At 57.6% G+C, this 27016-nt stretch overlaps 2 protein-coding genes across 2 annotated transcripts; one reads left to right on the forward strand and one right to left on the reverse strand.

Annotated features, from left to right (window-relative positions):
- The first annotated feature begins 559 nt into the window (after positions 1-559).
- TBX21 (T-box transcription factor 21) lies at positions 560-7349 on the forward strand. The gene is made up of 5 exons (XM_066340478.1): positions 560-718; positions 4266-4387; positions 4479-4640; positions 6364-6425; positions 6520-7349. The coding sequence occupies exons 1-5, from the start codon at positions 568-570 to the stop codon at positions 7175-7177; spliced, it is 1155 nt and encodes a 384-aa protein (XP_066196575.1). The 5' UTR covers positions 560-567; the 3' UTR covers positions 7178-7349.
- Positions 7350-8815: 1466 nt separating this feature from the next.
- On the reverse strand, positions 8816-26448 carry OSBPL7 (oxysterol binding protein like 7). Its single transcript, XM_066340468.1, has 22 exons — positions 26158-26448; positions 25552-25674; positions 25374-25427; positions 25140-25253; positions 24948-25049; positions 24751-24871; positions 22800-22903; positions 22395-22478; positions 21124-21253; positions 20928-21043; positions 20328-20408; positions 20125-20256; positions 19588-19672; positions 17955-18244; positions 16278-16415; positions 16138-16201; positions 14192-14270; positions 13948-14092; positions 12060-12201; positions 11845-11971; positions 10104-10226; positions 8816-9053 (listed from the first exon to the last, which is right to left on the reverse strand). Exons 1-22 carry the CDS (start codon positions 26446-26448, stop codon positions 8945-8947), a joined length of 2754 nt encoding a protein of 917 aa, XP_066196565.1. The 3' UTR covers positions 8816-8944.
- Between the last annotated feature and the right edge of the window lie 568 nt (positions 26449-27016).

Consider the following 27016-nt stretch of genomic DNA (forward strand, 5'->3'; position numbering starts at 1 on the left):
AACAGCAGAGTTTTCTTTATAAATGCTCATTGGATGTTATCCCAGCCAACAAACAGTTTAAACAATTATTCTATCACTACTACCATTGTGCTTAATTCCCTTTACTACCAGCAGAAATAGAAAAATTTATATCTGATAGTTGGTGTATCAATAGCAGTGTTTTCTTTATAAATGTTCGTTGGATGTTATCCTGGCCAAATAGACATTTTAAACAATTATTCTATCACTGCTACCATTATACCTAATTCCCTTTACTAACAGCAGAAACAGAAAAATTTATATCTGATAGTTGGTGTATCAATAGCAGAGTTTTCTTTATAAATGTTCATTGGATGTTATCCCAGCCAACAAACAGTTTAAACAATTATTCTATCACTACTACCATTATGCCTAATTCCCTTTATTAACAGCAGAAATAAAACACTTATATCCTTACCACAAACTTATTAATCATACAGCACGCACCTTGCCAAAAGCCGACTTTATAATACGTATTTACAACACTTTGCGACACCAAAGGAGATCACACCCGTGAAATTTTTCCGCCTTTTCTCCCTCTCCAGGCGCATGTTCCCTTTCCTCAGCTTCAACCTGTCGGGGCTCAACCCCGTGGCTCACTACAGCGTCTGCGTGGACGTGGTGCTGGTGGACCAACACCACTGGCGTTACCAGGGCGGGAAATGGGTGCAGTGTGGAAAAGCCGAGGGCACCATGACGGGTAAGGGAGGCCTTCCTCATCCTCTTCCTCGCTGTTAAAAATAAAGGGTCCGGTTGAGTCAAAAAACACTAGTTTATTGGTAAAAAAAAAATTGTGAGAAATAGGATTTTATGGGGGGAAAAAAGGCAAAATCAATCGGGATGGTGCTGTTATAAAGGATAAGAAGTCGATTCGAAATAATCAAGAATTTATTTAGCAAATCTTAAAAAAAAAGAATTAAAAAGCCACAATAAATTCAGACAACATTGATCGAATGTTGGGTGGGCAGAGTGACAGTAACAACGGAACCATCCAACCTCAGCCACACACTTTAGGTCCGGTGCAGGGTTTTTATACAGTTTATTTATCCTGAGGCTAAGTTCATTGACAGTCTAAATATTGATGTGTCTCTTTATTTCCAAATGAGGTCTTGAAAGGGGTTCCCGTGATTCAGGAGTCTTCCTGGATCTCGTCTTTGGGGTATTGATCTGATCATCCTCCGAATCTCTTATCAAGATTGATATCAGATGTCAATCAGCTGTGAAGTGGAGGCCCAGTTGTCACTGTTACAGATAACGGGTCTGGTTGAGTCAAAAAATGCTGATTTATTGGTAAAAAAAAATTGTGAGGAATAGGATTTTATGGGGAGGAAAAAAAAGGCAAAATCAATCGGGCAGCGCTGTTATAAATGATAAGAAGTCGATTCGAAATAATCAAGAATTTATTTAGCAAATCTTTAAAAAAATTAATTAAAAAGCCACAATAAATTCAGACAACATCGATGGAACGCTGGGTGGGCAGAGGGACAGTAACAACGGCACCATCCAACCTCAGCCACACACTTTAGGTCCGGTGCAGGGTTTTTATACAGTTTATTTGTCCTGAGGCTAAGTCCATTGAAAGTCCAAATATTCATGTGTCTCTTTATTTCCAAATGAGGTCTTGAAAGGGTTTCCCGTGATTCAGGAGTCTTCCTGGATCTCGTCTTTGGGGTATTGATTTGATCATCCTCCGGATCTCTTATCAAGATTGATATCAGATGTCAATCAGCTGTGAAGTGGAGGCCCAGTTGTCACTGTTACAGATAACGGGTCCGGTTGAGTCAAAGAATGCTGATTTATTGGTAAAAAAATAATTGTGCTAAATAGAATTTTATGGGGGGGGAAAGAAAAGGCAAAATCAATCGGGCAGCGCTGTTATAAATGATAAGAAGCCGAATCGAAATAATCCAGAATTTATTTAGCAAATCTTAAAAAAAAATAATTAAAAAGCCACAATAAATTCGGACAACATTGATCGAATGTTGGGTGGGCAGAGTGACAGTAACAACGGAACCATCCAACCTCAGCCACACACTTTAGGTCCGGTGTAGGGTTTTTATACAGTTTATTTATCCTGAGGCTAAGTCCATTGACAGTCCAAATATTCATGTGTCTCTTTATTTCCAAGCGAGGTCTTGAAAGGGGTTCCCGTGATTCAGGAGTCTTCCTGGATCTCGTCTTTGGGGTATTAATTTGGTCATCCTCCGGATCTCTTATCAAGATTGATATCAGATGTCAATCAGCTGTGAAGTGGAGGCCCAGTTGTCACTGTTACAGATAACGGGTCCGGTTGAGTCAAAAAATGCTGATTTATTGGTAAAAAAAAATTGTGAGGAATAGGATTTTATGGGGGGGAAAAAAAAGCAAAATCAATCGGGATGGTGCTGTTATAAATGATAAGAAGCCGATTCGAAATAATCAAGAATTTATTTAGCAAATCTTTAAAAAAATTAATTAAAAAGCCACAACAAATTCAGACAACATCAAAGGAATTCTGGGTGGGCAGAGGGACAGTGACAACGGAACCATCCAACCTCAGCCACACACTTTAGGTCCGGTGTAGGGTTTTTATACAGTTTATTTGTCCTGAGGCTAAGTCCATTGGCAGTCCAAATATTGATGTGTCTCTTTATTTCCAAGGGAGGTCTTGAAAGGGGTTCCCGTGATTCAGGAGTCTTCCTGGATCTCGTCTTTGGGGTATTGATTTGATCATCCTCCGAATCTTTTATCAAGATTGATATCAGATGTCAATCAGCTGTGAAGTGGAGGCCCAGTTGTCACTGTTACAGATAACGGGTCCGGTTGAGTCAAAGAATGCTGGTTTATTGGTAAAAAAATAATTGTGCTAAATAGAATTTTATGGGGGAAAAAAAAAAGCCAAAATCAATCGGACGGCGCTGTTATAAATGATAAGAAGCCAATTCAGGCCGTGTCATTTCTGTTACAAATGTTGTGGTTTCACAGCTTGCACCACGGGTCTTGGAATCTCGGAGATGCCCTGGAGTAGCTTTTTAATACAGCAAATTTTTGATACACGAATTTATCCATGACATTTACCACACCTTCGTCATCCTCTTCCTCACTGTTATAGATAATGGGTCTGGTTGAGTCAAAGAATGCTGATTTATTGGTTAAAAAAATTGTGCTAAATAGAATTTTATGGGGAAAATAAATAAAAAAAGTCAAAATCAATCAGATGGCACAGATCCCGGGATCGATGCTGGGTGACCCTCAGATCCCAGTGTCCTCCCTGGTCACCAATCCTCACACACACACTCCAGTTTGATACAGCTTTTCTTGCCAAAGTTGCCTCACCCCATTGTCCACTGTGGGGATGTTCCAATTCCTATTTCTTTTCTTTCCCTCTGCCGGTCCGGGGAATGGATTTCTGGGCAGCGTTGGGGCTCCTGATTGGGGTTATGGGACCTTGGGTTCACACCCCACCGGATGGAGATAAGATCCCAATCAGGTGTTATCACCGGGTCATTGACAATCCCATCTCCGGAGAGCACCCATCTCCTTCTGGAGATTCCTCCTTTTATTTTGCAGATGAACGGTTCTCCTATTCCCGGAAAGGACTTGTAGTTGCACCACACTTTTTATTTCAAGGAGTCGGAGGCATTAGATACAGTATTTGTTTAATACAGGATATTTATCTAAAAAGAACGAATTAATTCACCAATATTTATCCCACCTAGTCCGATGGAGATAAGATCCCAATCAGGTGTTATCACCGGGTCATTGACAATCCCATCTCCTGGTGGGAACTCCTCCTTTTATTTTGCAGGTGAATGTTCTCTTATTTCTGGAAAGGACTTGTAGTTGCACCATCACTTTTTATTTCAAGGAGTCGGAGCCATTTGATACAGTATATTTTTATACAGGATATTTATCTAAAAAGAACGAATTAATTCCCCAATATTTATCACACTCACCCGATCCGATGTAGGTACAACCCCGATAGATATAAGATCCCAATCAGGTGTTATCACCTGGTCATTGACAATCCCATCTCCTGGTGGAGATTCCCTCTTTTATTTTGCAGATGAATGGTTTTCCTATTCCTGGAAAGGACTTGTAGTTGCACCACACTTTTTATTTCAAGGAGTCGGAGCCATTTGACGCAGTATTTGTTTAACACAGGATATTTATCTAAAAAGAACGAATTAACTCCCCACTAACTCCTCCCGACGGGCGGTGTCGCAGCGTGGGGGTGACGCTGTGACCGCTGTCCCCTCCGTCCCCAGGGAACCGCCTGTACCTTCACCCCGACTCTCCCAACACGGGCGCGCACTGGATGCGCCAGGAGGTTTCCTTCGGCAAGTTGAAGCTCACCAACAACAAGGGAGCCTCCAACAACGTCAGCCAGGTGAGGGGAGGGTCCGGCCAACCTGGCAGGTGTCCCTTGTGACCTCCCCACCACCGCGGGTTGTCACTTTTTTTGTCCTCCCCGCACTCAGATGATCGTGCTGCAGTCTCTGCACAAGTACCAGCCGCGGCTGCACGTCACGGAGGTGAAGGAGGGCGAGGTGGGCGAGGGCGGCTCCCCCTCCCCTCACACGCACACCTTCGCCTTCCCCGAGACGCAGTTCATCGCCGTCACCGCCTACCAGAACGCCGATGTGAGTACCGCATCAAATCTCCCCCCAAATTTCCCCCGAAAGCACAAAAAACACCGCGGAGTGCTGGCAGAAAGCGGCGGTGGGATACCCCAGGGTCACGGCGGTAACCCCAAAGCCACCCCGGAGCGGCCCCGTGATCCCCCTGCGCACCCTGAGGTGTTCTCAGCTGGAGGGGAAACTCCGCTGGGCTCCCCTCGGGGTCAGCTCTGCCGGCACCGCTGTCTGCAGGGTCCCTGCCACCCCAGGGGCGTCCCCTCGGCGTCCCGGGGTCTGCTCCTGTGTCCCCTCAGGGTCCCTGGGGCCTCCCGGGGTCCTGTGTCCCCTCGGATTTCCAGAACCATCCCTGGATCGTCTCCAGAGCCATCCCCTGGGTCCCTTCAGCATCCCACTGTGCCCCCCGGGACCATCCCACACATCCCCTCGGCGTCCCGGGGTCTGCCCCTGTGTCCCCTCAGGGTCCCTGGGACCTCCCGCTGTCCTGTGTCCCCTCGGATTTCCAGAACCATCCCTGGATCGTCTCCAGAGCCATCCCCTGGATCCCTTCAGCGTTCCAATATCCAACCCCCCAGGACCATCCCACACGTTCCCTCAGCATCCCCAGGATCTCCCCCTGCATCCCTTCAGGGTGTCCTGTATCCCTCAGACTTCCAGAACCAACCCCTGGGTCCTTTCAGCATTCCAATATCCCTCCCAGAACTGTCCTACACATTCCTGGAGCATTCCAAGGATCTCCTTCTTCATCCCTTCAGGGCATCCTGTATCCTCTCAGATTTCCAGAATCTTCCCCTGGATCCCTTCAGCCTCCCCCTGGATTCCCCACTGTGCCCCCCTGGACCATCCCACACATCCCTTCAGCTTCCCAGGATCTGCTTCTGCATCCTTCCAGAGGGCTTCTGCTGTCCTGTATCCCCTCAGATTTCCAGGATCTTCCCCTAGATCCCTTCAGCCTCCCCCCAGATTCCCCATTGTCCCTCCCAGGACCATCCCACACATCCCTTCAGCTTCCCAGGATCTTCCTGTGCATCCTTCCAGAGGGCTTCTGCTGTCCTGTATCCCTTCAGACTTCCAGAACCAACCCCTGGGTCCTTTCAGCATCCCACTCTCCCTCCCAGAACCATCCCACACATTCCTGGAGCATTCCAAGGATCTCCTTCAGGATCCCAGAAGCCTCCCGGTGTCCTGTATCCCCTCAGACTTCCAGAACCATCCCCATGATCCCTTCATCCTCCCCCTGGATTCCCCACTGTGACCCCCAGGACTGTCCCTCACGTCCCCTCGGCTTCCCAGGATCTGCTTCTGCATCCTTCCAGAGGGCTTCTGCTGTCCTCCATCCCCTCAGATTTCCAGGATCTTCCCCTAGATCCCTTCAGCCTCCCCCCAGATTCCCCACTGTCCCTCCCAGGACCATCCCACACATCCCTTCAGCTTCCCAGGATCTGCCTCTTTGTCCCTTCAGCGTCCCTGAGGCCTCCCGGTGTCCTGTGTCCCCTGAAACTTCCAGGATCTTCCCCTGGATCCCTTCAGCCTCCCCCCGGATTCCCCTCTGTCCCCCCCAGGACTGTCCCTCACGTCCCAGAACCCCTTCAGCCCCCCCCTGCACTGACAAAGGGTGACATTCTGGTGGGGTGGGGGGCCAAAGGGACAGCGTGGGGACATCCCGGAGGAGGGACGAGCCGCCACCGTGTCCCCCCCCTCTCTCTCCCATCTCCGTGTCCCCTCTCAGATCACTCAGCTGAAGATCGACCACAACCCTTTCGCCAAAGGATTCCGGGACAACTTTGACTCGTGAGTGTCACCCCTCCTTGTCCCCTCCTTGTCTCATAAGGCAGGAGAACACCCCCTCCCCACAAAAAAAAAAACCCCAAAAATTCCTTCCTAGGATGTACACAACCTCGGAGAGCGACCGCCTGACGCCGTCCCCACCGGAGGCTCCGGGCTGCCAGCAGCTCCTGCCCGCTCCTCGTTTCCAACCTTTCCTCCCCGAGCAATTCCCGCTGCCCGCGGGGCGTTTTTACGGCGGCGATCGGGGCTCCGCTCTCCCCCTGCCCCCCAAAGACCCTCCTCCCTGGTATTTCCCCCCACAACAACCCGCAGCTCCCGGAGGGTTGGAATACGGCGGTTACGATGGAGGAGGATACGGAGCGGGGAAATTGGTACCTTATGGGGTCAAACCCTTCGCCTTAGCGCCCGCCCCACACCCGCCGCTGCCCTATTACCCCGAGGGGCCGGCGGCTTTTGGGGTGACGGCGCCTTGGAGCTCCGGGCAGTTCGGTTCTAAAGGGGGAACCGCAGCGGCTCTGGGCTGGTACCGGGAGCCCCGAGAGGAGAAAGGGAAAGAGGTGGAGGGTTGGGCGGCAGAACCTCCAGGAGTTTTAGGGTCGGGGGATTCGTCGGACTCGGGGTTGTACGAGTGTAAGAGGAGGAGGGTGTCCCCTTATCCTTCGAGCACCGAGAGTTCGCCGCCGGCCCGGAACGGTGACATCTACGACAAGGAGCCGCTCACCGACGGCGGCTACTACGGCTTCTACGGCAACTGAGGCACGGCCGGGCCCGGGGGGCCCCTGGGCACCCCAAATTTGGGGGTAAATGGGTCCTGAGTCCCGGGGTGGGGAGCGAGGGGTCCCCGGGCACCCCAAATTTGGGTCCTGTGTCACGGGATGGGGAATGAAGGGTCCCCCGGGCACCCCAAATTTGAGTCCTGTGTGCCCAGTGGGGAATGAGGGGCCCCCCGGGCACCCCAAATTTGGGTCCTGTGTGCCCAGTGGGGAGTGAGGGGTCCCCTGGGCACCCCAAATTTGGGTCCTGTGTGCCCAGTGGGGAGTGAGGGGTCCCCTGGGCACCCCAAATTTGGGTCCTGTGTGCCCAGTGGGGAGTGAGGGGTCCCCTGGGCACCCCAAATTTGGGTCCTGTGTGCCCAGTGGGGAGTGAGGGGTCCCCCGGGCACCCCAAATTTGGGTCCTGTGTCCCGGAGTGGGGAGCGAGGGGTCCCCTGGGCACCCCAAATTTGGGTCCTGTGTGCCCAGTGGGGAGCGAGGGGTCCCTCGGGCACCCCAAATTTGGGTCCTGTGTCACGGGATGGGGAATGAAGGGTCCCCCGGGCACCCCAAATTTGGGTCCTGTGTGCCCAGTGGGGAGCGAGGGGTCCCTCGGGCACCCCAAATTTGGGTCCTGTGTGCCCAGGTAGGGAGTGAGGGGTCCCCTGGGCACCCCAAATTTGGGTGTAAACGGGTCCTGTGTGCCCAGTGGGGAGCGAGGGGTCCCTCGGGCACCCCAAATTTGGGTCCTGTGTGCCCAGGTAGGGAGTGAGGGGTCCCCTGGGCACCCCAAATTTGGGTGTAAACGGGTCCTATGTGCCCAGTGGGGAGTGAAGGATCAGAGCCACCCCCGGGCACCCCAAATTTGGGTACAAACGGGTCCTCCGTGCGCCCCACCCCGGTATTTAACCCTCAAAATCCTGGGACGACTTGAGCAGAGTCGGGGGGAGGGCGGCTCAGCGCGACAATCAGCCCCCGGTGCCACCCCGGTGGGGCCGCGGGGGCGAGCGGGGAGGGGACAGGGACAGGGACAGGGACAGGGACAGGGACAAGGGAGGGGAAAAATGTTTGGAGGGTTGTTTTTTTTTTCGCTGTCGGTGGTTTTAAGGGGGTTGGGGCTAAGGCTGAAGTATTTATTGAGCCCCTCCCCGTGCCCGGTTTGGGGCGGGGGGAGGCAGCAGCATATCACAATAAACTGTGGGGACACGGCTCTGGTTAATTGTGTGCGTGTGGAGAGGGAAACTGAGGCACGGGGGGCGGTGAGGGATTTGTGCATCCTCACCTGGATTTGGGAGCCCCCCGAGGGTGAGGATGATGAGGGGGGAGAAAGAATCTCTCTGCACACCCCAACTCTTCACAGCCTTTATTAGAGGGGCACAATTTTGGGGTGGGAGTGGGGGGGAAGAACAGTGGGGTCATCCCGCCCGCGGGCACCCGAAACCCCCCAGGGCAGGGAGAGGGGGAGCCCCAAAACGCCTCAAATTGTCCCCAAGGCTCTGCCCTGGGGTTGGGGCTGGGGCAGGGGGAGGCATTGCCAGTGCCCCCCCTTCCTCATCCACCCACCCTCTCCTCTCCTCTCCCGTTTTTTAAATCACAGTTTTATGGAAAAACCGGCAAAAACGGCTCGGAAAAAAAAAAAAAAAAAAAAAAAGAAAAAAAAAGGAGGGGGGAATTCTGCACCCCCTCAGTGCTGGGGGGGACCAGCCCCGCTGCCGGGAGGAGCTGGGGGGGCTCAGCAAACCCCTGCCCCGGGTTTATTTTTTGGGGGGGCTACCAGAGCACTGCGCTGTCCAGGTGGGCGAAGCCGGGGTCCAGGCGCAGCTTCCAGTAGGTGTGGTTGGTGACCCAGGACTCCTTCCCGCTGGCGTCCGTCAGGCGCCTGGGGACGGGGTGACAAGGGCAGGGGTGGGATTTTAGGGGGGGGTCCTCATTTCCTGAGAGGCCTCAGGACCCCCTGAATGCCCCAGGACCCCCTGAGAGCCCCAGGACCCCCCTGAGAAACCCACAACCCCCTGAGAAACCCACATCCCCCTGAGCCTTGGGGTGTCCTCAAGACTTCCATGGGGGGGGGGGGTGGTCCTCATTTCCTGAGAGGCCTCAGGACCCCTTGAGATACCCAGGACACCCTTGAGAGCCCCCAGGACCCCCTGAGAGCCCCAGGAGCCCCTGAGAAACCCAGGACCCCCGGAGAGCCTCTCACCCTCTAAAATCCCACATCCCCCTGAGCCTTGGGATGTCCTCAAGGCTTCCAGGGGGGTTTTCCTAATTTCCTGAGAGCTCCAGGACCCCCTGAGAAACCCATGACCTCCCTGAGAAACCCAGGACCCTCCTGAGAGCCCCCAGGACACCCTTGAGAGATCCAGGACCCTCTTGAGAGCCCCCAGGACCTCCTGAGAAACCCAGGACCTCCTGAGAAACCCAGGACCCCCTGAGAAACCCAGGACCCCCTGAGAGCCCCAGGACCCCCTGAGAGACTCTCACCCTCTAAAATCTCACATCCCCCTGAGCCTTGGGATGTCCTCAAGACTTCCAGGGGGGTTTTCCTAATTTCCTGAGAGCTCCAGGACCCCCTGAGAAACCCATGACCTCCCTGAGAAACCCAGGACCCTCCTGAGAGCCCCCAGGACACCCTTGAGAGATCCAGGACCCTCTTGAGAGCCCCCAGGACCCCCTGAGAAACCCAGGACCCCCTGAGAAACCCAGGACCCCCTGAGAGCCCCACATCCCCCAGAGCTTTGGGGTGTCCTCAGGACTTCCAGGGGGGTTTTCCCCATTCCCTGAGACCCCAAAATCCCCCTGAAAGCCCCACGTGTCCCACGTCCCCCTGAGCCTTGGGGTGCCCTGAGGACCCCCAGAAGTTCTCCCCACTCCCCAGGAGCCCCCCATCTCCCTCTGCTGGTGTCCCCCAGCCCCGGGAGCGCCCCCAGACCTGAAGAAGCGGGCCTGGTGGGTGATGTTGTTCTCCTCCATGACGCGGCGCCGGTCCCGCTGCAGCTGCTCGATCTGCCGCTTCTGCGCCTCGGCCGCCGGCACGTTCCCCTCCTCCAGGAACCTGCGGGGACAGCGGGGACAGCGCGGCCTGTGAGCCACCGGGGCCGCATGGTGGCCTCAGGCACCGGCTGGTGGCCTCAGGCACCGGCTGGTGGCCTCAGTGACCGGCTGACCACCCTCAGTGACCGGCTGGGTAGCCTCAGTCACCGGCTGAACACCCCCAGTGACCGGCTGGGTGGCCTCAGTGACCAGCTGACCACCCCCAGTGACCGGCTGGTGGCCTCAGTGACCAGCTGAACACCCTCAGTGACCAGCTGAACACCCTCAGTGACCGGCTGGTGGCCTCAGTGACCGGCTGACCAGCCTCAGTGACCGGCTGAACACCCTCAGTGACCGGCTGGGTGGCCTCAGTGACCGGCTGACCAGCCTCAGTGACCGGCTGAACACCCTCAGTGACCAGCTGGGTGGCCTCAGTGACCAGTTGGCCTCAGTGACCAGCTGGCTTCAGTGACCAGCTGACCACCCTCAATGATCAACTGGCTGTCCCCAGCGACCACTGTCCATCCTCAGTGACCACTGTCCATCCCCAGCCCTCCCCAGGCCCCCAAGCCCCACTCACCACTGGTCTGGCTGCAGTGACCACTGTCAACCCCCAATGACCACCTGGCTGTCCCCAGTGACCACTGCCCATTCCCAGCCCTCCCTAAGCCCCCCCAGGCCCCGCTGACCGCTGGTCTGGCTGCAGTGACCACTGTCCACCCCCAATGACCACTGTCAACCCCCAGTGACCACTGTCCATCCCCAGCCCTCCTCAAAACCCCCAGGCCCCGCTGACCGCTGGTCTGGCCACAGTGACCACTGTCCATCCCCAATGACCACTGTCCATCCCCAATGACCACTGTCCACCCCCAGTGACCACTGTCCATCCTCAGTGACCACTGTCCATCCCCAGCCCTCCCCAGGCCCCCAAGCCCCACTCACCACTGGTCTGGCTGCAGTGACCACTGTCAACCCCCAGTGACCACCTGGCTGTCCCCAGTGACCACTGCCCATTCCCAGCCCTCCCTAAGCCCCCCCAGGCCCCGCTGACCGCTGGTCTGGCCGCAGTGACCACTGTCCACCCCCAATGACCACTGTCCATCCCCAATGACCACTGTCCATCCTCAGTGACCACTGTCCATCCCCAGCCCTCCCCAGGCCCTCAAGCCCCACTGACCGCTGGTCTGGCTGCAGTAACCACTGTCCATCCCCAATGACCACTGTCCATCCCCAATGACCACTGTCCATCCCCAATGACCACTGTCAACCCCCAGTGACCACCTGGCTGTCCCCAGTGACCACTGCCCATTCCCAGCCCTCCCTAAGTCCCCCCAGGCCTTGCTGACCGCTGGTCTGGCCACAGTGACCACTGTTCATCCCCAATGACCACTGTCCACCCTCCCATGCCCCCAGGCCCCGCTGACCGCTGGTCCGGCTGCAGTGACCACTGTCCATCCCCAGTGACCACTGTCCATCCCCAATGACCACTGTCCACCCCCAGTGACCACTGTCCACCCCCTCACACCCCCAGGCCCCGCTGACCGCTGGTCCATCCCCAATGACCACTGTCCATCCCCAGTGACCACTGTCCATCCCCAGTGACCACTGTCCACCCCCCCACGCCCCCAGGCCCCGCTGACCGCTGGTCCGGCCGCAGCCTCGTGTCCGTGGAGGGCAGCACCCTGCGCAGCTCCGGCGTCAGCTCGTTCAGCTCCAGCGCGAACTGCGTGAAGCCGTAACTCCTCTCGTGGTCCCGGGGCATGGGGTCTGCGTGGGGACATCAGGACGCTCAGGGGACAGCCCCAAAGGCCGCGGTGACCCGCGCTCGGGGCGGTGTCCCCCGGTGTCCCCTTACTGGCTCTCCAGACGCAGTGTCCCGGCGCCGGCCCGCGGTGCAGCCCCTCGTGCCACTTGCCGGCCAGGCGCTCCACGGCCGTGCCGCCGCGGCTCAGCACGGCGCCCTGCACCTCGTTGGCCCCCGCGCCCCAGTACCGCGCCTGCGGCCACCGCGGGGTCAGCGGGGTGGTCAGCGGGGAATGGAGGGTGGGCTGGGGTCAGTGGGGTGATCATCGGGGGATGGACGGTGGGCTGGGGTCAGCGGGGTGGTCAGCGGGGGGTGGAGGGTGGGCTGGGGTCAGCGGGGACGGGAGGGTGGGCTGGGGTCAGCGGGGTGGTCAGCGGGGAATGGAGGGTGGGCTGGGGTCAGCGGGGATGGGATTGTGGGCTGGGGTCAGCGGGGTGGTCATCAGGGATAGGACGCTGGGCTGGGATCAGCGGGGGGTGGACGGTGGGCTGGGGTCAGCGGGGACGGGAGGGTGGGCTGGGGTCATTGGGCATGGATTGTGGGCTGGGGTCAGCGGGGTGGTCATTGGGGATGGACAGTGGGGTGGGGTCAGCGGGGTGGTCAGCGGTGGGTGGACAGTGGGCTGGGGTCAGCAGGGATGGGAAGGTGGGCTGGGGTCAGCAGGGTGGTCATCGGGGGGTTGACGGTGGGCTGGGGTCAGCGGGGGCTGGACGGTGGGCTGGGGTCAGCAGGGACAGGAGGGTGGGCTGGGGTCATCGGGATGGTCATTGGGGATGGAGGGTGGGCTGGGGTCAGCGGGGTGGTCAGCGGGGAATGGACAGTGGGGTGGGGTCAGTGGGGTGGTCATTGGGGATGGACGGTGGGCTGCGGTCATTGGGGATGGATGGTGGGCTGCGGTCAGCGGGGTGGTCAGCGGGCATGGAGGGTTGTCTGGGGTCAGTGGGGTGGCCATCGGGGGATGGACAGTGGGGTGGGGTCAGCGGGGTGGTCATTGGGGAATGGAGGGTGGGCTGGGGTCAGCAGGGACAATGGGGAAGGGGTGGGGCTATTGGGATAGGGGGTGGAGCTACTGGGAAAGGGGTGGGGCCAAAGGGAAAGGGGTGGAGCTATTGGGAAAGGGGTGGAGCTACTGGGAAAGGGGTGGGGCCAATGGGAAATGGGTGGGGCTGTTGAGAAAGGGTGGGGCTATAGTAGAGTGGGGTCAGTGGGAAAGGGAGGGGCTAGTGTGAAAGGGGCGTGGCTAGGATAGAGCAGGGTCTGAGGGGAGGGGCGGGGCCAATGGGAAAGGGGCGTGGCTATGATAGAACGGTGTCTGTGGGGAGGGGCGGGGCCAATGGGAAAGGGGTGGGGCTATGATAGGGTGGGGTCAGTGGGAAGGGAGGAGCTGCTGGGAAAGGGGTGGGGCTATAATAGGGTGGGGCCATGGGAAATTGGTGGGGCCTTTGGAAAGGGCGGGGCTCTTGGAAGAGGGTGTGGCTATGATGGGGTGGGGCCACTGGGAGAGGGCGTGGCTACTGGAAAAGGGAGGGGCAAAGAGTGGAGTAACTGGGAAAGGGCGTGGCCACTGGGCAAGGGTGTGGCTATGATGGGTGGAGTCACTGCGAAGGGTGACTAGGAAAGGGCGGGGCTATGATTAAGTGGGGTCATTGCGAAAAAGGCGGGGCCACTGGAAAAGGGTGGGGCCGGGAATGATGAACAGCCTAAAGGGCGGGGCACTAAAGGGGGCGGAGCTATTGGGAAGGGGTGGATCCATAAACGAGGGGGCGGGGCCAAACAAGGGGCGGGACAACAACACACACTTTAATCACCAAATCAATGACGCGGCGAGGCCACACCTAAAGAAGGCGTGGCCGGGCCGCATTAACACAAAGGGGCGTGGTCAGGGGCAGCGTGTGGGCGGAGCCTGGGCACTTTAGGGGCGGGGCGGGGCGGGGCGCACCTTGCAGAAGGTGAGTTTGCAGTGGTAGGAGGAGTCGCGGGTGTTTCGGATCAGCACCTCCCCGTAGTGCTCGATCCAGCGCGGCCCGCTCAGAACGTTGTGGATGCACGTGGTCACCTTGTTCCACTCGTAGTGGTCCCCGGTCCTGAGGGGACACCCCGTGAGTGGGGGGACACCCCCTGAGTGGGGGGCACCCGGGGGTGGGCGTGGGGGGTCCCCAAATATGGGGCTGGGGGGGTCTCACCTGGGTAACTGGACGTTGACGGTGCCCACGGGGACGATCTCCAAGGATTTGCCCCAGAATTTGTTCTTCCACCTCATGTCTGGAGGAGGAGGAGGAGGAGGAGAAGGTGAGATCCCCCTCGCTTCACTTTTAAGGTAAAAAAACCAGAAATTTTGGTGTTCCCATAATCAGAGGAAAAGATTCGGGGTTCACTTTTTGCTTTATTTTTAAGGCAAAGAACCAGAAATTTCGGTGTTTCCATAATTAAGAAAGGATTTGGGGTTCATTCTTTGTTTCATTTAAAAGGTAAAGAACCAGAAATTTTGGTGTTCCCATAATTAGGAAAGGATTTGGGGTTCATTCTTTGCTTCACTTTTAAGGGAAAAAACCAGAAATTTCGGTGTTCCCATAATTAGAGGAAAAGATGTAGGGTTCATTCTTTGTTTTGCTTTTAAGGCAAAAACCCAGAAATTTCGGTGTTTCCATAATTAAGAAAGGATTTGGGGTTCACTTTTTGCTTCATTTTTAAGGTAAAGAACCAGAAATCTAATTTTGGTGTTCCATAATAATTAGCGGAAAAGATCTAGGGTTCATTCTTTGTTTTGCTTTTAAGGTAAAAAACCAGAAATTTTGGTGTTCCCATAATTAGAGGAAAAGATCTAGGGCTCATTTTTGTTTTGCTTTTAAGGCAAAAAATCAGAAATTTCGGTGTTTCCACAATTAAGAAAGGATTTGGGGTTCATTCTTTGTTTCACTTTTAAGGCAAAGAACCAGAAATTTCGGTGTTTCCACAATTAAGAAAGGATTTGGGGTCCATTCTTTGTTTCAGTTTTAAGGCAAAGAACCAGAAATTTCGGTGTTCCCATATTAGGAAAGGATTTGGGGTTCACTCTTTGCTTTATTTTTAAGGTAAAAACCCAGAAATTTCGGTGTTCCCAAAATTAAGAAAGGATTTGGAGTTCACTCTTTCTTCATTTTTAAGGTAAAGAACCAGAAATTTCGGTGTTTCCATAATTAGGAAAGGATTTGGGGTTCACTCTTTGTTTCACTTATGAGGCAAAGAACCAAAAATTTCGGGACCCTGGAGCTCCTCCTCAAGCCCCTGAGTTATTTTCTAACCCATCCCAGATCGTTACACCCTTAAAGGAGAGCAGAGACTCTCATTTCCGGCCATTTTTGGCAGTTTTTGTGTATTTTTTGTGCATTTTTGGCAGTTTTTGTATATTTTTGTGCATTTTTGGGCTGTTTTTGTGTATTTTTGAGACACGACAGGTATAAGCACCCCATCCTGTGCACCTCACATGGGTTCTTCCACTTTTTGTTTTGTATAATTTGTTGGTTTTGCCTTGATCAAAACCTTTTGTTATTTTTTTTCCTCATACTCCTCCTTCTGTGTCGTCTGGGAATTTTTATAAATTATTTCTGATAATTTAGGAAAACTATAAAAACCAGAAAAACTATAAATATTATAAAAATCATAAAAATTAGAAAAACTATAATAATAAAAAATTATAAAATTATTAAATTATAAAAAATAAAAAATATAAAATTATAAAAAATACAAATATATAAAACGGTTTAAATTACTAAATTTATAAAAATATAAAAATTATAATGTTGTAGCATTATAAAATTATTAAAATATAAATATATTAAAATTATTAAATATATAAATATGTTAAAATTATTAAAAATATAAAAATAAAGAATAATAAAAATATAAAATACATAAATTATTTCAGGCAACCCTCATGAGGTGACAGACCTTCACGTGAGGGACTCACATAACATTCCACCCTCCCTTAAAACACATCACCGAGCGTGAAAAAGAAGAACAAAAATTTAAACCCCTTCACCTTGATTAACCCGAACCCCTAAACCCACTAAAAACCCCGATTTTCATTTTCAACAACCCCAAAAAATAAAAATAATGAGGTAGAGAACCCCTCCTGACGCCAAGCACTCACCTTGCCAGAAGACGAAATTCTCCGACTCCGCGTGGCAAGCGGAGACGGGAGGATGGTGTGACACCTGCGGGGGACAAAGAGGGACATGCCACCGCCGCGGCCACCCCGGGGTGTCCCCCAGGGACCCCCCAGGCGCCCACCTGCTCGCTGATGAAGCGGAAGCCGCGATCCGGCCTCACGCACTCGTAGGTCTCGCCCAGGACGGGGTTAAAGGGTTTGCAGCCCGCCCGGTAGTAGGTGGAGGCGTAGGCGGACACGGCGAAGGCGGCCACGTACACCTGTCACCGAGGTCACCGCGCTGTTGTCACCGTGTGCGGGGTGGCGACGCGGCCGGCCTCGCCCCGTTGCTCAAGGGTGGCAGTAGGGTTGTGTGGTCTGAGAGTGTTAAATGCTCAAATGGCCCCTGTCGCCCCGTGGTTTGGGGCTTGTCTGTGGCCCTAAAATTCTCAAATTGTCCCTGTCATCCTCCATGATTTTAGGCTTCTCTACATCTCCTAAATTCTCAAATTGTCCCTGTCGCCCCGTGGTTTTGGGCTTGTCTGTGGCCCAAAAATTCTTAAATTGTCCCTGTCACTCCTCTCATGATTTTGGGCTTGTCTGTGTCCCCAAATCCTAAAATTGTCCCTGTCACCCCGTGGTTTGGGCTTGTCTGTGTTCCCAAAATTCTCAAATTGTCCCTGTCATCCCTCATGATTTTGGGCTTGTCTGTGTCCCCAAATCCTAAAATTGTCCCTGTCGCCCCGTGGTTTTGGGCTTGTCTGTGGCCCCTAAATTCTTAAATTGTCCCTGTCACCCCATGACCTCAGGCTTCTCTGTGTCCCCAAATCCTCAAACTGTCCCTGTCACCCCATGATTTTGGGCTTGTCTGCGGCCCCTGAATCCTCAAATTGTCCCTGTCACCTTCCATGACCTTGGGCTCCCCCATGTCCCCAAAATCCTCAAATTGTCCCTGTCGCCCCGTGGTTTGGGGCTTGTCTGTGGCCCCTAAAATTCTTAAATTGTCCCTGTCATTCCTCATGATTTTGGGCTTGCCTGTGTCCCCAAATCCTAAAATTGTCCCTGTCGCCCCGTGGTTTTGGGCTTGTCTGTGTCCCCAAATCCTCAAATTGTCCCTGTCATCCTCCATGATTTTGGACTTCTCTGCATCTCCTAAATTCTCAAATTGTCCCTGTCACCTTCCATGACCTTGGGCTCCCCCATGTCCCCGAAATTCTCAAATTGTCCCTGTCACCCCATGATTTTGGGTTCCCTTGTGTCCCCATATCCTCAAATTGTCCCTGTCCCCACATGACCTCGGGCTCCCCCATGTCCCCAAATCCTGAAATTGTCCCTGACATCCCCCCTGACCTCGGGCTTCTCTGTGTCCCCTAAATTCTCAAATTGTCCCTGTTGCCCCATGATTTTGGGTTCCTTTGTGTCCCCAGAATCCTCGAATTCTTCCTGTCACCCTGGTGTCCCCAAATCCCCCCGGTGTCCCCGTGTCCCCGTGGTGTCCCCAAATCCCCCCGGTGTCCTCGAATCCCCCCGGTGTCCCCGAATCCCCCCGGTGTCCCCGTGTCCCCGCAGTGTCCCCGTGTCCCCGCGGTGTCCCCGTGTCCCCGCGGTGTCCCCAAACCCCCCCTGGTGTCCCCGGTGTCCCCGAATCCCCCTGGTGTCCCCGTGTCCCCGAATGCCCCCCGGTGTCCCCAGTGTCCCTGGTGTCCCCGTGTCCCCCCGGTGTCCCTGAATCCCCGCGGTGTCCCCGAGTCCCCGCAGTGTCCCCGTGTCCCCGCGGTGTCCCCGTGTCCCCGAATGCCCCCCGGTGTCCCCGCCCTGACCAAGCGCTGCCGGGGGTCCCGGGCTCGGCTGGCTCTGTCCAGCAGCGCGCTGTACTCCAGCTCCTCGCACAGCCTCTGCAGGGTGTTGAGCGGCTCGTTCAGCTGCACGGGCAGCGCCACTCGGGACAGGTCCTTGCCCACGCTGCTCCTCAGGAGCCCCCAGAGGCTGACGTCCCCCGAGGGAGCCGGCGGAGCGGGCAGGCGGCTCCTCCTCCGAGGGTCCGGCCCCGGCAGCTCCAGCGGCGGCTCCAGCGGCGGAGGTTCCGTGGGTAGGGCCGGGCGTTCTGCTCCTGCCGGGCAGCGGGCGGTGGGATGGAGGCCTGCCTCTCCTCGGTCCTCCCATCCTCGGTCCTCCCATCCCCGGTCCTCCCCATCCCATCCCCGGTCCTCCCCATCCCCGGTCCTTCCCGCCCCGTTTCTCCTCTCCCCCTTCCTCCCCATCCCATCCTCGGTCCTCCCCTCCTCGGTCCTCTCCTCTTTGTTCCTCCCCTCTCCGGTCCTCCCCATCTCGTTCCTTCCCTCCCCGATCCTTCCCTCCTCGTTCCTTCCCATTCCCGGTCCTCCCTTCCCTATTTCTCCCCTCCCCGCTCCTCCTCTCCTCGGTCCTCCCCTCCCCATTCCCGGTCCTCTCCTCCCTATTTCTCCCATCCTCGTTCCTCCCCATCTCCGGTCCTCTCCATTCTCGTTCCTCCCCTCTCCGATCCTCCCTATCTCCGGTCCTCCCCATCCCCTGTTCTCATCTCGTTCCTCCCCCTCCCCGGTCATCCTCTCCCTGGTCCTCCCCTCCCCGTTTCTCCCCTCCCCGGTCCTCTCATCCTCGGTCCTCTCATCCCCTCCCCGGTCCTCCCCTCCCTGTTCCTCCCCTCTCCGATCCTCCCTATCTCCGGTCCTCCCCATCCCCTGTTCTCCGCATCTCGTTTCTCCCATCCCCTGTCCTCCCCTCCCCGGTCGTCTCATCCCCCCCCGTTCCTCCTCTCTTCTCCCTGGTTCTCCCTATCCCCGGTTCTCCCTTCCCCGTTCCTCCCCATCCCCGGTCCTCCCCTCCCCATCCCCGGTCCTCCCTTCCCCGTTCCTCCCCATCCCCATTCCCGGTCCTCCCCATCCCCTGTTCTCCCCATCTCGTTTCTCCCCTCCCCGGTCCTCCCATCCCCTCCCCGTTCTTCCCCATCCCTTGTCCTCCCCATCCCCGGTCCTCCCCTCCCTATTTCTCCCCTCCCCGGTCCTCCCCTCCCTATCCCCTGTTCTCCACTCTCCGATCCTCCCCTCCCTGTTCCTCCCATCCTCGATCCTCCCCATCCCCGGTCCTCCCCTCCCCATCTCGTTCCTCCCCTCCCCGGTCCTTCCCTCCTCGGTCCTTCCCATCCCCTCCTCGGTCCTCCCCTCCCTGTTCCTCTCACCCCCTCCCCATTCCTCCCCATTCCTCCCCATCCCCGTTTCTCCCCTCCCCGGTCCTCCCCCTCCCTATTTCTCCCCTCCCCACTTCTCCCCATTTCTCCCCTCCCCGTTCCTCCCCTCCCCGCATCCCTCTCGGTCCTTTCCCCCCGGTTTCCCTCCCCCACCCGCTGTTTCCCGTCCCCTCCCCGGTCCCAAATCCCTGTCCCTTGTCGCTCTCCGTCCCCGGTGTCCCCGGTACCTGTCGGGGCGCGGCCCGGTGCCCCCGGCTCCGTGTTCTCCTCGCCGCCGGTCACCTCGCTGAGGCACGACTCGTCCTCCGAGGGCTGCGGAGGGCGCGGGGACCGTCGGGGGGCTTCGGGGGGTCGCGGGGGGATGTGGGGGGACCCCACGGAAGGGGAGGGTAGGGGAGCCCCCCCCCAAAAAAAAAAAATCCCCAAAAAGGGAGTGGGATGAGGCTCGGGATGTTGGGATGGGCTGGGGGTGTCGGGATGGGGAGGGGGAGGTGGGGGAGCACCCATTTGGCTCAGAGGCTGCGGAGACCCCCCGAGAGGGGCGGGAGGGGGCTGCGAGGGGCCGGGGGGGACACGGGGACCGGGGGGGACACGGGGACCGGGGGGGACACGGGGAGCAGCCCCGGGGCCGGCTGATGAGACGGGACGGGGGAAGAGAGAGGGGAGACATGAACCCAGAGCGGCGAGGAGGCGGCAGGGGAGGGGTCCGCAGAGCCCCACCACCACCAGAACACCCCCAAACCCCCCCAAAAAAACCCCCTCACCTCGTTCTCAGAGGAGCTGGCGGACAGAAAAACCTCGCAGGCATCGAAGAACTCGGTGTGAGAGTCGGCCAGCGAGACGATGCTGCGGTTGGAGAGCTGCTGCTCCCGGCCCTTGGCGGGCAGCGAGTCCGGCTGTGGGGACAGCCACCGGCTCAGCCCCACCCCGGGGGGCTCCCAGGACCCCCACCCCGGCCCGCCCTGACCTCATCGGGGTGCAGCGAGGCGAAGGAGTCCAGCGTGGTGTCGGAGGACACGGAGAGGGAGTGGAAGCGGCGCAGGGAGGGCTGCGGGAAAAGGGGGAGGCTGAGCAGAGTCCCCTCCCCGAGCCTGCTGCAGCCAGGACAGCGCTGACGGGGACAAGGGGACAGTCCCCTCCCCGAGCCTGCTGCAGCCAGGACAGCGCTGACGGGGACAAGGGACAGTCCCCTCCTGCAGCCAGGAGAGGACTGACGGGGACAAGGGGACAGTCCCCTCCTGCAGCCAGGAGAGGACTGACGGGGACAAGGGGACAGTCCCCTCCTGCAGCCAGGACAGCGCTGACAGGGACAAGGGACAGTCCCCTCCCCGAGCCTCCTGCAGCCAGGAGAGGACTGACGGGGACAAGGGGACAGTCCCCTCCTGCAGCCAGGACAGCGCTGACAGGGACAAGGGGACAGTCCCCTCCCCGAGCCTCCTCCAGCCAAGGAGAGGACTGACGGGGACAAGGGACAGTCCCCTCCCCGAGCCTCCTGCAGCCAGGAGAGGACTGACGGGGACAAGGGACACCCAGCAGCACCCCGAGGTGCCCCTCTGCCATGGCTCACCCCTGCGGTGCCGGGACGTGGGGCTGGCCCCTGCCTGTCCAGCGCCTGTCTCATCTCCTCCAGACGAGCCCTCTCGGCCACCAGCGCGGCCACCACGCTGCTCAGAGAGCCGTGCACTGCTCGGGAGGGAAACCAAAGCGAAGGTTCAGCACCCCAAAAACCTCCCAAATCCCCCCTCCCCATGTCCCCATCCCACCTTTCTGAGCCAGCAGCCAGAAGCTGCGCTGCAGCTGGCTGTACTCCGGGGGCAGGCTGAAGGGCAGCTGGCTCTGTGACGACTCCAGGTAACGTGACAGGTTGGGGACAGAGCCGTGCAGGCGGCCCACCTGCGGAGGGGACACGGGGGAACACACGAGTCTGAGAGTAAGACGGGCTTAATTAGCATAATTAACCCGGTGACTAAGATGCCGCGGCAAGGACAGACAGAACTTTGAGTTTATGAGAAGATGGGATTCAAACCTGTTTCAGGGAAACGATTCAATCCGCCCCCTGCCATAAAGATGTTGTACGATGCATGAGTTCGCTCGTACGATCTTTTAACCTAATTATTGTCGTAGAAATGATTAACCTTGCTGAAATGGTGTATAAGACTCGGAAAAGATGAGTAAAATCGAGTTCTGATCATGAATCAGTGTTCCCATCTCTCCATCGATCGCCGATAAGGGGTCAGTGGGGTCACCTGGGCGGTTCCATGTGGGAACTTTTTTCCCCCCACCAAGGGAAAAAAAACTTCTCAAAAAGCTTTTTCTCGACAGGATCTCGGTGAACAGTTATCCCTTCTCAAAACACTCCTGGTGAACAGCTGTCGTCACCCTGAATTTTCCTGCTCTCTGAGCATTTGCAGGTTTTTTTGTACTGAAAATTCTCACACGACTTCGTCTAAACTCCGTATATATTTAGGATTTTCTACTTCTTTTACATATTCCTGCTTTCTGAGCGTTTGCGTTTTTGTACTGAAAATTCTCGTGCAGTTTCGTCTAAACTCCGTATATATTTAGGATTTTCTACTTTTTTCACATATTTCTCCTCCGGGAGGAATGTTTCTTCCCTGGGAGGAGAAATACGGTTGATGGTGATGTTCACCTACGAGGTGGAAGCAGCAGCAACCTTTTTGCCTTCTGTTAAAAGTGTTTATAAACGGAGTTGGAAACATTAAAATGAACCTTTCTGCTGCCTGCCTCGTCCCTTGTGTGTCCCACACCACGATGAGCTGATTTTTCTCAAAACAATCTTTCTCCAGGTGGCATTTTGCTGTTTCTCCAGTTTAAATAAAGGGATTAGAAAAATGTTGTTCCTATTCACCCCAACCACGTTAAAGCTCTACGGGAACACCTTACAAAAAGTAGTAAAAATTAGATAATAAAAAGCTTTTTTGCCTTGCGAAACGTTTGGAATATTTTGAAATATTCTGGAATATCTCTCAGTTTTTTGGGGTTTTTGTCTGGCACGAGGACAGCTCACCCTCACCCTGCCGATGGTGTCGTCCTTGGCAAAGCTCTGGGTGCACCAGATCTTGGTGGTCCTCCGGCCCTTCTTCGGCCTCTCCGTGGGCTGGGAGGAAGAGGAGGGGGCTTCAGCGGGACCCTCCCCCAGGAAAGGGACGGCCAGGGGACATCCCTGTCACCTGGCTGTCTGCCCTCACCTGGCTGTCACCTGGCTGTCCCCTGTCACCTGGCTGTCCACCCTCACCTGGTTTTCTCCTCTCACTTTGCTGTCCCCCCTCACCTGGCTGTCCCCTGTCCCCTCTCACCTGTCTGTCCCCTGGCTGTCCCCTGGCTGTCCCCTGTCCCCTGTCTGTCCCCTCTCACCTGGCCGTCACCTGTCACCTGGCTGTCCCCTGTCTGTCCCCTGTCCCCTGTCTGTCCCCCTCACCTGGCTGCCGGAGATGAGCGGGGCCGAGGGGATGCGGTGCAGCGCCTCCAGGTGTTGGAGCATTCCCGTCAGCTCCTGCAGCTTGGCCTGGCACTCGGACAGCTCTGCCAGGGGACAGGAGGGGACACGGGGTCAGGAGGGGACACCGGGGTCAGGGAGGGGACACAGAGGTCAGGGAGGGGACACAGAGGTCAGGGAGGGGACACAGAACTCAGGGAGGGGACACAGGGGTCAGGGAGAGGACACAGAACTCAGGGAGGGGGCACAGGAGTCTGTGAGGGGACACAAAGGTCAGGGAGGGGACACAGAGGTCAGGGAGGGGACACGGGGTCAGGAGGGGACACAAAGGTCAGGGAGGGGACATGGGGGTCAGGAGGGGACACCGGGGTCAGGAGGGGACACGGGGGTCAGGGAGGGGACACGGGGTCAGGAGGGGACACAGAGGTCAGGAGGGGACACCGGGGTCAGGAGGGGACACCGGGGTCAGGGAGGGGACACCGGGGTCAGGGAGGGGACACGGGGTCAGGAGGGGACATGGAGATCAGGGAGGGGACACCGGGGTCAGGAGGGGACACAGGGGTCAGGAGGGGACACAGGGGTCAGGAGGGGACACCGGGGTCAGGAGAGGACACAGAACTCAGGGAGGGGGCACAGGAGTCTGTGAGGGGACACAAAGGTCAGGGAGGGGACACAAAGGTCAGGGTAGGGGACACAGGGGTCCGTGAGGGGACACAGGGATCAGGGAGTGGACACAAAGGTCAGGGAGGGGACACAGAGGTCAGGGTAGGGGACACAGAGGTCAGGGAGGGGGCACAGAGGTCAGAGAGGGGACACAAAGGTCAGGGAGGGGACACGGGGTCAGGGAGGGGGCACAGAGGTCAGGGAGGGGACACAAAGGTCAGGGTAGGGGACACAGGGGTCTGTGAGGGGACACAGAGATCAGGGAGGGGACACAAAGGTCAGGGAGGGGACACAAAGGTCAGGGTAGGGGACACAGGGGTCCGTGAGGGGACACAGAGATCAGGGAGGGGACACAAAGGTCAGGGAGGGGACACAAAGGTCAGGGTAGGGGACACAGGGGTCCGTGAGGGGACACAGAGATCAGGGAGGGGACACAGAGGTCAGGGAGGGGACACGGGGTCAGGGAGGGGACACCGGGGTCAGGAGGGGACACCGGGGTCAGGGAGGGGACACGGGGTCAGGAGGGGACACCGGGGTCAGGGAGGGGACACCGGGGTCAGGGAGGGGACACCGGGGTCAGGAGGGGACACGGGGGTCAGGGAGGGGACACGGGGGTCAGGGAGAGGACATGGGGGTCAGGGAGGGGACACGGAGGTCAGAGAGGGGACACAGGGTCAGGAGGGGACACAGAGGTCAGGAAGGGGGCACAGAGGTCAAGGTAGGAACACAGAGGTCAAGGAGGAGACATAGAGGTCAAGTAGGGGGCACAGAGGTCAGAGAGGGGACACAAAGGTCGGGTAGGGGACACAGGGTTCAGGAGGGGACAAGGGGGTCAGGGAGGGGGCACAGAGGTCAGGGAGGGGGCACAGAGGTCAGGGAGGGGACACAGGGGTCCATGAGGGGACACAGAGGTCAGAGAGGGGGCACAGAGGTCAGGGAGGGGGCACAGAGGTCAGAGAGGGGACACAGAGGTCAGGGAGGGGACATAGAGGTCAGGAGGGGACACAGAACTCAGGGAGGGGACACAGAGGTCAGGGAGGGGACACACGGGTCCGTGAGGGGTCACAGAGGTCAGGGAGTGGACACAGAGGTCAGGGAGGGGACACAAAGGTCAGTGAGGGGACACAAAGGTCAGGGTAGGGGACACAGGGGTCCGGGAGGGGACACAGAGATCAGGGAGGGGACACAGGGGTCTGTGAGGGGTCACAGAGGTCAGGGAGGGGACACAGACCCCCTGCCCGGCCCCACACCCCCCTCAGGCCCCGCTCACCGGCCGAGCAGCGCTCCAGCCCCTCGCTGTCCTTCAGCCAGGCGTTCACCTTGTCCCTGGAGCTGGCCAGAGCGGACAGGGCAGGGGCACTGCCCGAGGGCAGGATCCGCGTCCACTGCCCCTGCGGCAGGGCACAGAGGGCGTCAATCCGGTGTCGCTCACCCTGCCCGGCGCTGTCACCTCGAGCTGTCACCCACCTGAGCGTCAGGACCCCCCGGGGGACACGGCTCCGGCCGCTCGCCGTGGTGGTGGGCGCAGAGGCTGCTCACCCAGCCGGAGAACACCTCCGGGGACTTGATCTGAGGGGACAAAGGGGTCAGCTGGAGAGCTGGGGCCTTGATGTCCCCTGACCCTGTGCCATCCCAGCTCCAGCTCGCCCTCAGCGGCACCTTGAGGTGATAAATGTTGTCCTCCGTGTCCAGGTCGACCCTCTGCGCCTTCTTGTTGACGGACATGACGGACTGCCGGACATCGATGGCACCGTGCAGTTTGCCCTTGAGGACCTGGGGGAGCCCAGGGGGGTCAGACCCCCCAAACCTTCCTCAGGGGGGCCACGGGGGTGTCCCCCAGCCCCGAGCCCCCCGGGAGGGCGAGTGGCCACAGCCCCGAGCAGCACAACTCACGTCCTGGCGCGTGGTGGAATATTTCAGGATCCCGTTTTCCAACACGAAGTACCTCTGGGGATGGAGGGGAAAAGGTGTGGTTTTTTTTAGGGGAGGGGGTTCAGAGAGCAGCTCCTCTGCCCAAATGGTGCCAGGAGCTGCTGGGATCACTGCTCCTGGTGCCAGCTCTGCCCGTTACCTTGTGCCAGCCCTTCAGGGGCCATTTCCTCTTCTTGAGCAGGTACCCCTCGTGTCTCTGCGGCTGCCGCCCCGGGCTGCCCCGGCCACGGGGCTCCTCCACCACCTCCCAGCTCTCCGAGCCCTGTGGGGACAGCGTGGGGGTCCCTGAGCACCAGGGGCCGCTGCCCACCTTGTCCCCAGGCAGGGACATCTGCTAACCCACAGGGGCATCGTCCTAAAGCAGACCCCAAGGCATCATCCTAAAGCAGACCCCAAAGCCTCCCTGTGGTGTTTCCCCCCAGAATCCAGATCCAAATCCAAACCCAAATCCCAGTCCAAATCCGAATCTGAATCCAAATCCAAATCTGAATCCGAACCCATTCCAAATCCAAATCCAGATCCGAATCCGAATCCGAATCCAAATCCAAATCCAAATCCAAATCCAAATCCAAATCCAAATCCGAATCTGAATCTATTCCAAATCCAAATCCAAATCCGAATCTGAATCTGAATCCGAATCCATTCCAAATCCAAACCCAAACCCAAACCCAAACCCAAACCCAAACCCAAACCCAAACCCAAACCCAAACCCAAACCCAAACCCAAATCCCAATCCCAATCCCACCTGCTGGACGCTGCTGTGCTTGGAGGACACGGTGCTGTTGGAGCGGGACAGGGCCCGTTTGGGAGAGGCCGGGTCCTTCTCGTGGCTGCCCATGGCCGGTGAGCAGACGGGGCCGGGGGCAGCGGGCCGAGCCCCCCGTGCCCTCAGCGCTGCGGGCACGGCGCCCCGAGCTCGGCCGGCACGGCGGCAGCCGCTGCGAGGAGGGGACGAGGGCAGGTCAGGGAGCTCGGCGACCTTGTCACACGGGGTGACAGCGACCCGCGTGTCCCCAGCTCCCGGGGGACCCTGCATATGGCACCGCGGCTGGCACCCAGAAAGTTCTGCGTGAGCCGGAGCCTTTGACCCCGGGGCTGTTGGCAGCGTTATCTCCCGGCTGCACCGCCCAGTCCGGGTCCAGAGTCCGACACACCGGCTGCCACCGGGCAACCGTGGCACGGCCCAGGAGGGTGACACCGGGGCCAAGAGCGGGATCGACCCCTCCCGCAGCCCCCCGAAAATCAGGACAAACCCCGGCGTTTGTTCTCTTTGCCCTTCACCATCGCACAGGGGGGAAACTGAGGCACGGAGAAGCTTCTCTCCTGTGTGTGGCCTTGGCGGCCCCTCTGACGGGGTATCCGTGTGTCCCGGGTGCTGCTGTGGGGTGGATCCTACCGGGATAATTCCCAGCCGAGCCCCGGTAGCGGTGAGCACAGTGCCGGTAACCGCGGCACACCGGTGCCCCGCCGTACCGACGGTCACGGCGCTCCGGTAACCACGGCACCGGCGGGTAATAACCACGGTAGCACAGATAACCCGGCACCGGGAACGGCGGCCCCGTAACTCCCAGGGGACGGCACCGAGCGTCTCTCCCGCCGGTGCT

This window comes from Sylvia atricapilla, unplaced genomic scaffold, assembly GCF_009819655.1.
Source record: "Sylvia atricapilla isolate bSylAtr1 unplaced genomic scaffold, bSylAtr1.pri scaffold_92_arrow_ctg1, whole genome shotgun sequence".
NCBI classification, from domain to species: Eukaryota; Metazoa; Chordata; class Aves; order Passeriformes; family Sylviidae; genus Sylvia; species Sylvia atricapilla.

Excerpts from the sequence above, each read along its gene's own strand:
- TBX21 (XM_066340478.1), top strand. The coding sequence starts at position 568 with ATGTTCCCTTTCCTCAGCTTCAACCTGTCGGGGCTCAACCCCGTGGCT. Across the intron at positions 4,641-6,363 it reads CCGCCTACCAGAACGCCGAT|ATCACTCAGCTGAAGATCGA; the intron begins GTGAGTACCGCA and ends GTCCCCTCTCAG. Across the intron at positions 6,426-6,519 it reads TTCCGGGACAACTTTGACTC|GATGTACACAACCTCGGAGA; the intron begins GTGAGTGTCACC and ends ATTCCTTCCTAG.
- OSBPL7 (XM_066340468.1), bottom strand. The coding sequence starts at position 26,448 with ATGCAGGGTCCCCCGGGAGCTGGGGACACGCGGGTCGCTGTCACCCCG. Across the intron at positions 25,428-25,551 it reads CCCTGAAGGGCTGGCACAAG|AGGTACTTCGTGTTGGAAAA; the intron begins GTAACGGGCAGA and ends CTCCATCCCCAG. Across the intron at positions 25,050-25,139 it reads ACAACATTTATCACCTCAAG|ATCAAGTCCCCGGAGGTGTT; the intron begins GTGCCGCTGAGG and ends TTGTCCCCTCAG.